The 10,637-nt window shown below is 37.6% G+C and overlaps 1 protein-coding gene across 1 annotated transcript in view; it reads left to right on the top strand.

Annotated features, from left to right (window-relative positions):
• Positions 1 to 9,774, top strand: part of PPP4R2 (protein phosphatase 4, regulatory subunit 2) — a 31,216-nt gene extending 21,442 nt beyond the window's left edge. The window contains exons 3-8 of the mRNA XM_010023601.1: positions 3,232 to 3,325; positions 4,763 to 4,800; positions 5,250 to 5,324; positions 5,714 to 5,857; positions 6,443 to 6,711; positions 7,684 to 9,774. Coding sequence (XP_010021903.1) covers positions 3,232 to 3,325; positions 4,763 to 4,800; positions 5,250 to 5,324; positions 5,714 to 5,857; positions 6,443 to 6,711; positions 7,684 to 7,997 — 934 coding nt within the window. The 3' untranslated portion in view covers positions 7,998 to 9,774. The remainder of the gene's footprint in view (positions 1 to 3,231; positions 3,326 to 4,762; positions 4,801 to 5,249; positions 5,325 to 5,713; positions 5,858 to 6,442; positions 6,712 to 7,683) is intronic.
• The last annotated feature ends 863 nt before the right edge of the window (positions 9,775 to 10,637 follow it).

Genomic DNA, 10,637 nt, shown 5'->3' on the forward strand with positions numbered 1-10,637 from the left:
GTCTTTTAAACTTCTTTTTAAAGTCAAGGAAGTAATGAATTAAGAATGACCCCTGATTTGGGGTCTTTCTAGAGGAAATGTGTTTCAAAGAAAGCACAAATTGGCTGGTTTAACCTTTACTGTACCTCACTTGACATTGTGTAATACGCTTGCAGAGCCAAATTCTCATGCTATCTGTACTTTAGAAGTTCCTACTCCAAAGCATTCTAGAAAGACTTTATCTTTTGCTGGTGAAGCAGGAAGTTCTGAGGTAAGTTACTGGGGATCTCTGACAGAGGAGTCTTCACAGCATGAATAAAATAAGCATCATCATAATCCAGCTTTTAATTTGTGTACATTGTTTTGCTACTATTTAATATAGTCGTTAGAAGTAGTTTTCCCAGATCCCTCTTGAATCCTGTCCATCTGGTGAATCTTTGGTTTGTAATACATTCTGAACTATAGTGCTGGGAAGTGCAGTTTTGAGTGTGTTTGTATAGGATTTGAAGTGGTTATTTTCATTAGGGCCATTAGGACTAATCACGCAGGTCATGAACCAAACTAACTCAGTCTCTAAGCACTGAAGATCAATTCTCATAGTGCTCACAGACTTCTACATTGGTGTTCATGTATAAACTTACACCAAGTTAATTGCTTCTAGTTTAAACTAGTTTAGTTTTACTGAGAAGAATTCATTAGGTGAAGTTAAGTGGGTTTTGCCACCTAGAAACATTTACTAATGTTGACCAAAGGACAGGCAGAGATGATAGTGTGACACTTGGTGCCATCTGCTGCTCAATAAACGAAGTTCAGTTTGCAGTGGAAAATTTTGGAGGGAAATGAACTGCTTTAGGCTTTTGTTTAAACAAACTTCTTATAGCTGAGAGTAAAATAGGAAGACAACTTCTGGAGTTAGTTGCAGGCTGCACACTTTGAGTATGCTTATTCCGCAAGTAGCCAGAATTATTGATCTTCCCAGAATAGTTCATGTATTGGCACTGTGGATGTCCAACCAAGTACAGCTGAATACAAATGTGGCAGTGACTCTCCAGGACACTGATTTGGCTGCTGAAATATAATTTATAATTCTGTGTATTTTTATTTCTGTGAAAGAAATGGATTTTGAATGGACAGTCTAAAAAAAATTACAAAGTCTCTAATTACAGACATTTCAACCCAAACCCAGAATGGCCTTCAGTGAGGAACAGGAGATACAATTAGTACTGTACCTGTGTGGAGAAGTTAACAGATCGGGTAAATTCTTTGTGATTGAACTAGAGTTGGGAATTTCATTTTAAGAGGGCACGACACAGAAGCTGAACATCGTGAAGAATTTGGGTGTCAGCAGGATTACTGATTGACTAAAAGTTGCTCAACAGCAGCACAACTTGATTGATACTAAGGAAGCTTTAGGACATGAATAATGTCAGAACCATTGTCAAGCTTAAAAGCCTTCATGTAATAAACTGAATTAAAAGGAACAGTCCTTTCTGGTTTGTTCTTCTTTATACTTAGCGTTTTTTGGGAATGGGGGAGGAGATATGTTTCACCTCCCTATTTTGACCCAGAAGTATCTTACCTGTGTGCCAAAACACTTGGTTTCTGCCATTGTACTTGCTTTTAAGCAATAACATATTCTAACAAATGTTTTAGAAAGCCTGTTGTCTTACAGCATTACTTTCTGCAAATGTTTATGTATTTAATGCTTCATCAGCTGTATTCTAACTCTCCACAGCTGATTGATGGAGATTAACTTCATTTTTCTCTTCTCAGAAGTCAAGTAAAGCTAAGTTGGTGTGGTGTAATTCAGGGCAAATAGCAAGGGAAGGCATTAACTAGCAGGGTAAATGCCGTATGTACCTTCTGTGCTTTACTTTCAAGTAGTGGTGTTGGAACTAGGGCTAAGAGTGGCTGCATTGTAGCCTGCCTCTTTAGAGTCTTCCAGTTGAGGGTTATAACTTTCACAGTAACATGTTATACAGACAGCTCTTTTAAAAACATAATTAAGTTGATACTGGTGACTCTGATTACTGCTTGCTTTTAGTTAAAGTGAAGTGTTATGTAGTATGATTTATCATGGCTATGCTGACCTGTTTGCACTGAACTAATGGTAGATCTGTGCATCTTTAAGATGTGGCTTTTTAGCTAATGAACTAAGCTTGAGACAAGTACTGTGTTAGCCAATGAAAGAGGCTTAAGAGTCTGTGCACAGAGTTCATCAGAAAATGAAAGTTAAATTTTTACAAAACTTATAAAATAGGGAGGTGCACCCATGTATGTAAGTCTGTATAGATACTGCTCCAGATCTGGTGTATCAGTCATATTCCCAATAAAAAAATGGTTCTTCAGTACTGTATTGTATCAGATACTCTTCACAGATTACTGAAACATTTATGGCTTCAACTTCAAATAGTGAACTGTAAAAATACATGATTCTGCATTCGTTTATTGCAAAAACTTTAATATCTTACATTTTGTCAGAAGCTTGTTAAAATGTGATACTGTGAATGTGCAATGAAAGTGTGTGACATCTCGGGTAACTAGTAAGTGTATGTAAAGAACTGATTGTCCAAAAGGTCACTTTCTCGTGTAAGTAGGGATGAAATGGAGTGCAGAATTGTGAGGAACCAGAATGTGTGAAAGCAGTGCATAAGAGTTTGTGTCTTGCTCTGAATTTAGTTACTTTTACTGAGCTGTTCTCTGATAGATAAGTACACTGTCCAATTGTGGCCGAGTATTTGTGATAGCTGAAGACTTAATAGTACTACTAATTCCAACATTTAATGCTTTTTCTGTAAATGTATTTTGTAAAACATGAAATAAACTATGAGTTCAGAGGGTTGTTTTTTTTTTTTTTAGCTCTAGTGTATGACTCAGATTTGTTTGGCATCACTTACCATTTCTGTTCCATACATTTGAATAATAAATACAGTCTTAAACTATTTTCCTGTTGATGATCTGATTTCCTTTTCATTGTTTTAATGAATCATTTGCGTTGTGGGATGATGTATTTAGGATTCTACCAAAGCGTTTTGTGGTGGTGAGCACAAAAGAAGGTGCCGTGTTACCTCAGTGTGTGAGATGGGAAAAATAAGGCCTTGAGTTACTGCTCTGTATTGCTGCTGATGACAAATTGTCAGTACTGTTTTCTTTCTATTTTTTCAATAAGGGGAAGGAGGCATTAATGCTACTTCCTCACAGTCATACTCGTTAAAATCAAATTTAATTGTTGTAAATCTTGTTTCCTTGCAGCATCCCCTTCACTATTCAGCGACTCTGTGAGTTGCTGACAGATCCTAGGAGGAATTACACAGGAACAGACAAATTTTTAAGAGGTGTGGAAAAGGTATGTATGTTTCTGAGAGAACACAGCTAAACAGGGACAACTACCACTTAAATAATTCTGAATTGCTGCCAAAGGTCTGTTAGTTTCATTATGACTCATAGACATAGTATAGCTAATAGCTACTCTAAGTACATGAGTTGGTTTCATAACTTATTTTAAAACTGCTTTTTGATGTTAAAAGTTAAGACATAAAAATAAATCTCAGGGCTGTAACTGTTGTGTTTCCTACTCACTGTGCCCTACCCAAACTGTTGTTTGTAGTGGGTGTAAAGTCACTTCTTGTGTTGAGTTGTAGCTATAAATAATGAAATAATCAGCTGAAGTAACTTCTGAATTTTTTGATCAGGTATTTCCTTCACATCTGGGTTCAGATTAGATCCAGTAGGTGAAGGAGAAGGGAGACCTTTTCCCCCAGTGTCTTTTGTTTCAGTATTTAAATCCTCTTTGTAGAGGACTGTGCCTTCATAAAAGCATACAGATGTCTAACAGTATTTTATAGCTTACGTCAGAATGTGGGATCAGTCAAAAGCAGATCATGGGCTTTCAGGATGTGGTTCCACATAGGATTTTCTGGATGGCAAAATTGGCTTGAGGTTCCTACTTCAACTACTTGGTCAAAGAAAGTTTAACTTGTAAATGGATTGATTTTTCCCTGTTACAGTGGATGCAATCAGGTGTGTTCTTGCAAGATAAGATGGGAAGATGATGGTCAGGAATAAATGAGATGGGGATTTCACAAAGCAGTTTCTTAGCCAACAAGATGATCTGTGAAACCACACCTCAGGCTTTATGGAGAGCCCTCATCAAAGTTCATCTGGCTTAATTCAGCTGGCCCTGTGATAAAAGCCCCCCTGTGTAATTGGGCTATGTATTGATTTGAAGAGACAAACTTCCCTGACTTTAAAGCTGTGTTTCTAGATGTAAAAACTCATGTAGTTTGCAGTGTCATTCAGAAGGAGAGGTGGCCAAGCAAAACATGCCAAATTAATCATCATTTCTGCCCTTTTTTATGTGGGGCATTGGAAATATGGCTGTGCCAAAAATAGCTAATAGTGCTTGTGCACTTTTGAAAGCAGGACTTGTGTATGAATGGAGCATTGCTCCAGCAATTAAGAATTTGATCAGCATTTTGGAATACTTTGTTTTCCAGAGATACTTAGTTAGAAATTACAAACACTTTGGCCTGAGGCTTAATGTGCTGGTCTCATTGTGAGAGTAGCCCACTTAGGAAAATACTGACTTTTAGTGTAATTATGACCTGACCTTGTGAAGGGGGAGCAGGGGTATTTTTTATGTATCTGTTGGTAGCTTTCAACCCAATTTTCTGTAGAGATACTTCAGCAGATATGACCAAAATCCTGTAACTATTTAGTTTTGGGGTGTTGTCAAGAGCTGAAGCTTCTGTGTCTTAATGCTTACATTGTTTGTGTATTACAGAATGTCATGGTTGTCAGCTGTGTATATCCATCTTCAGAGTAAGTATAATCTTTTTTTCCTTGAAATTTTAAGCTTGTGTTAGAAGGGGGGAGAATGTGTCTAATATTTTTCTCATGGGCAGTAGTTGTATCCAGAAGGCAGACAGGTGGGGTTCAGTTTTCCTTATCAATAGTTAACAGTAGTGCTCGTGGTCTGCAAGCATTACCCGCAGTAATTTGGAAATGAGCAACCAGCTTTGTAATTGGTTATGGTACAGGTTGGTGTTATCCCTGAATGCTAAGCTGTTGTTCTGTACCATAGCTGGTGCTGGAAAAAATGGATACCCCTCTAACTGTTGCACCGTGAATTCATATCCCAGCCTGTTTCCCTGGTATAACATATAGAGAACCCCTTGAGGACCAGGGGGGACTATTTGTATTAAAGCCAACAAGCTTAAAGTAAGTCAAAGTTCCTTTATGAATAACTTTCATTTGTTCATTTTTGTTAGGAAAAATAATTCCAATAGTTTAAATCGGATGAATGGTGTTATGTTCCCAGGAAACTCACCAGGGTATTCTGACAGGTAAGTTCAGTTTTGGGACTTAACTTTTTCTGGATAAAAGCAAGGTAGTTCTGGAAATAGCTGGTTTAGATCCCTTATTGCCTCAAAAAATGGGGTGTGACCTGGAGTTCTGGGGGAAAGAGGGTAGAGGAGCCATGAACATACACACTTGTGTACTCTGCTTTTAATCTTTGTGTGACTTTATTTAGATTTTATTTTATTTAAAGTTCTATCATAGTTTGCTTGTTGCAGACAAGGAATTTTTTTTTCCATATAAAATAGCAAAGTACCTGACCTATTTTGTTTTGCTTTGGTGACTTTTTAAAACAAAGTTATAGCTGCTTTCTGCCTATTACAAACAAATCACTTTGCTAAAAGGATGGGTTGTTTTTATATTGTTATTTTTCAAGGTCTAATGTGAATGGTCCTGGAACACCCAGACCAGTAAATCGACCGAAGGTTTCTTTGTCAACTCCTATGACAACAAACGGTTTGCCAGACAGTGCGGAACATAAAGACTCGAGCTCGCAGCAAACGGAAGACAAAAAACACAGGTTGGTGAGGAGGGTGTATTGTGAGGTTTTATTATTCTCAGGTTTCTCACTTACATTTAAAAAATATTCTAAAAGTGAATGGCCACCTTGGGTATGTATAATTAAGTCTTAACAGGCAAGTATCTGCAGCAGGATTTGATGTGTACTTTTACTGCTGTTTGAGTGCCTATATAACTGTTAGCTCTCAAGTTCCTCAGTTGCAGCAACACATCTTGTAATAAGTGTATGTGATGCATAGTAAAAATGAAGGGTCAGTAATAGAGTTCAGGAATCCACAATTACCATATTTTGTTGGGATGTCAAACTTTAACCACATACAGTATTTCGTAAACACTTGGCACTAATTCCTACAGTGGGAAGTGTCTGTAATTTGGAGCCACCAGAGTAGCCTGACCACTCTGCATTTTCATCAGCAATAGGGAGGAGCAATGGCTTTGAGGTTTTGTTGTGTAGTAAGTTAAGTGAATTCTACTGTTAACTCTTGCAGAGTGTTTAACTTGAGGTAGCTGCTACTTTTTCTTGTGTGTGATGAGATACAGAATGTTTTTCTTCAATAATAACTACAGCTGCTCTTGTTGTTTATAGTGAATCACCAGCATCTGAATCAGAAGGTGCTCAGAGCAGCCCAGTAAAAAATAAACATTCTGAAGATGATCCTGCAGAAGCAGAAGGACGTGAGGTAAAAAGACTTAAATTTGACAAGGAAGGGGAAGCCAGAGATGCACCTAACCAAACTGCCTCCAGTGAAGTTTCTCTAGGCATGGGGGAAGAGACAGAGACATCCTCTACATCTCAGGATAAAGAAAAAGATGCTACTTGTGCCAGACAGCACTGTACAGAGGAAGAGGAGGAAGGTATTTCAGATTTTACTGTCTTTGGTCTGTGCATTTTCCAAGGAGTTGGGATTTTCTTCGCTGAAGGCCAGTGCTGTTGGGATTGCCAAATGTCTCCAGTTGTGCATAAAGATGAGCTGCTTGTTCGTCCTTCAGTTTTGCATAACTTGGCAATTCTGTATTTGTTTGTTTGTTCTACATCTCTATTAAATTTACAAAATCCTCTTTGGCAGTAAATGACACGAGGGTGGTAATGATGCACTAAGAACTTGAGAATCACTACTTTAGGGTATCATGAGATGTGCTCTTCTCCAGAATGTGTGTGTGTGTGGGTTCTGTCTGCACTTGACTGTATTAATAATATAAATTACTGAAATACAGATATAAAGTTATGTTCTTTCCATATAGAAAAATGAATTATGTTCATTTTCTATATGAATGAGGAAGCTGAGCAATAATCTCTTCAGATCCTACTAGAACAGTGGAAACTACCTCACTCTTAAGGCAGGCCCTGTACCTGATTAAAAAAAAGGATACATGCAGTTGACACTGATGTATTTTTTTTTTTACATATTCTCCAAAGTTTCCTTTTAATAATTATTTATTTTGAGACTCATGTATTTGGAAAATGTTCCTGTAGATAATGGCAGGTGTACACTTGAAACACTGGTGCCTTCAACGCTTCCAAAAGGCTGCCTCTGAAGACAAGTGAAGGAGCATGGGGAAGCAAGAAAAAGTGACTTGTTAGCCTGTGTCTTTATCCACTGAAGCTTAATTAAGCAAAACAACCTATTTAATTAAAAAAATTGACTTTATCTTATGGTATATTAGAATGGTTTGGCTGTCCTGATGAAGCCAGCTAATCCTTTACATCTAATAAAATCGGGGCTTATCCCAGGCTGTGTTGCAGAAGTATTTGTTGGGGAGGGAGAGTAGCAGGGTTAATAAATGGTTAGAAATGCCATAGTAATACTGTACTTTCCCTGTTTCTAGAGTCCTTCATGTCTCCCAGAAACATTGGTCCAGACAGAAAAGATCAAGACAAAGACACTGAATCCTCAACTGTGAATGAAGAGACCTCTGAGGAGAACAATCAAATGGAGGAGTCTGATCAGTCTCAAGCAGAGAAGGATTTACACTCGGATGACAGTGAAACTAGCGGATCTGCCGGTAGTGGAGCTGACTGCAGTGAAACGGAGGAGTCGGGGTCCTATGCTAGTGAAACTCCAGAGACATCATCAGAGGCCCCGATGGAAAACAGCAATGAAGCCACAGAAGCTGCAGATGAACCTATGGAGCAAGACTAATTTAAATACACTTAGATGCAGTATTTTCCATAAGGCTCCGGTTTTACACTGTATAAATAATTTTATGTAATAAAGTGGACCTTTAGTTTTACAAAAAAAAAAAAGGAAAAAAAGCAGGTTGTAAAATAAACTTCTCCATGGATTGAACCTTGAAAGAGTTGTACATGATGAGAACTGTGACTACCAGCTCCTTCAGGTCCTGCTTACCGCTGAACTTTCGTTTGGTCAAATCAGTGGTTTGTGTATAGTTTTTTTTATTTAGAATAAAAGTTTTTAAACTGGAAGGTAATTATAATTTTGACAACTTTTTTGGAGATTACCACACCTAGTTGTATGTAAGCAAGAAAGCTTTTTTTGTCTTTGTCTTTTTCTGACAGCTATAGCAGTTACTTCATATTTTGGTTACAGTTTGAACATTTGACATGTGAATTTACGGGGTTTCATGCTGGTTTCCAGATTTTTATTTGAATACACACTATGAAACCTTCTGTTTTGTGTTTCAAATGTGTTACATTTCACACACACACACGTGTATATATGCACGCATGCACACATATGTGTACCCTCACTGTTCTAAGGGGGAAATGGTATATTTTTCTGTTTCTATAAAAGATAAACACAGCAAATACTTTTTTCTATAAGAAAAGACTGAGTTCACCACTCAAGGCACTTTGTTTTGCCTCTGGAAAACAAAACAAAGGAAATCTGGCCCATGTGAAACCCTGGAACTAATAACGTTGAGAACACCAGAGTAAACACATTCCAAGAGAACTGTTCAGATTACAACACTTTTGTATACTTCTGAGGTGCCTGAGTGAAAGGATTTCATTTATTTATGAGAAAATGTGCTTTATGTTGAGAACGTTGTAATCAAAACATTAGCTTAAACTTTTGTAGGAGAAATGTTTGAAAATATGATAAGAAAATACCTTGGAAGAAACAAACAGGTACTTGCCTTTTCGAATGCTTCTTGGGAGCATCCTGAATATTGTAGAGAAGTCTCAACTACCCGAAGGTATGCGGATGGCCATCGGTAAGCTCACACCACTGTATTGGAAGAATTAATCCATTAATACGTAGTTATATACCTGAGCTGAATGACTGAAAGGTTTAGGGGTGCAGAGAAATCACCACGATTTGTACAACATTTTGGAAGTAAACTAAGTATTTTTGAACATGCTACTTTGACAGCCAGTGTTACGTTGTTTTTTTTCCAGACCAGCTCAAAGCACAAACTACTGCTTTAAACTGCTGACATTTTCCAGTTCCCATATTTAAAGACATGCAAGCTGCAACCTCCCGGTCACAATTACTGGCTGCCAAATTTCTACCTGTTTCTTCAACTGTACCTTTTTGATATTTAGAATTTTTAAATTTCTGTAAAGTAGATTTTTGTAGATTGTAATGAGTGCTCACTGCCATTGTGGAACGGTATATAATTGTATAATTCCTGTGTGTAAACTGAATGCTTGGGCTTTCAATACAGTATTCATATAAAGCAATAAATATTAATGTTATGAAATATCCGAGTACATTTTTATCAGAATTGTCCCTCTTTTTGGTTTTTAAGTTCACATCTGAAGTACAAAAATGACCTCTAAAGTGCATGCTGATAGTTTCTTGTACTACTACATGGTATGCTTGGGATTGTTTGGGGAGAATCTTAGGTTTTGATTAATACCAGAATAATTTGGCTTAAAGGGAATGTTTATGAAGTTATTTCTTGCTGATGTTACCTTTCAAATTCTCAGCTGACGGGATTCTGGGAGGCGCTTGCCAGAAAAGATAAACATCTTATTGATGGAGATCCCCTTACAGAAGGAAAACTGTACTGTGACTCACGAACTGTGGTGAAGGGTTGGATGTGCATTATAAAACTAAAGGACTGAACCAAAATGTTGCAATTAGGAAAGTTTAAAATACAGTGACATCTTACACTGCTTTGGTCTTGGGTCTTTCTTTTTTTAATATTTTGCCAATGAGAAAATTTTAAGATTTATAAGTTCAGAGATTTCTGGAGTTTTCTTTAGACTGTTTATTTGTGAAGATACTGTCAATAAACTTGTTCTTTAAGCACTTGTGACGTTCTCATACGTTTGTTTTAGCAACACTATCGCCAAGACTTGAGGAGAACTTTGACATACGGATCTACTTAAATGTCTGCTGTTGTTGTTGCCATGGCTATTAAAGCGTGATTTCATTTTAACATCACAGTAAGCATCTTAATGCAAAGTATTGGCCTACATTACTGAATCCAAGAAGATCACTCCTCTTTAAGTGTTAAAAACAGCTACTGTGTTTCTAAGCAGCTGCATTGTGCTTGAATAGTGTTCATGGCTGTATTTCCTATTAAAAACCCTAATCTATGCGACAAGAATGTAGAAGGGGCTGGTAGTTCCCTTTTCTGAGTACAAGGTAAAGTTCAGCCCTTAATTTTGCTTTTAAGATTAAGAGTGTTTCTTTAAAGTACCTGAGGTTGCCCTGTCAGCCTTGCATTTTAAACCTCAGGGATGACTTCAACACTCGCAACAGCGGAAGCTTGCTACTGCAGCGTGCGCTGGCGTTATAAAGCCTCGTCGCCCCCTCTCCAGAGTGATGTTTCTCCCAATAACCGGGGCCGCGTCACAGCTTCATTAAGGT

This window comes from Nestor notabilis, unplaced genomic scaffold, assembly GCF_000696875.1.
Source record: "Nestor notabilis isolate BGI_N333 unplaced genomic scaffold, ASM69687v1 scaffold14411, whole genome shotgun sequence".
Classification (NCBI taxonomy): domain Eukaryota; kingdom Metazoa; phylum Chordata; class Aves; order Psittaciformes; family Psittacidae; genus Nestor; species Nestor notabilis.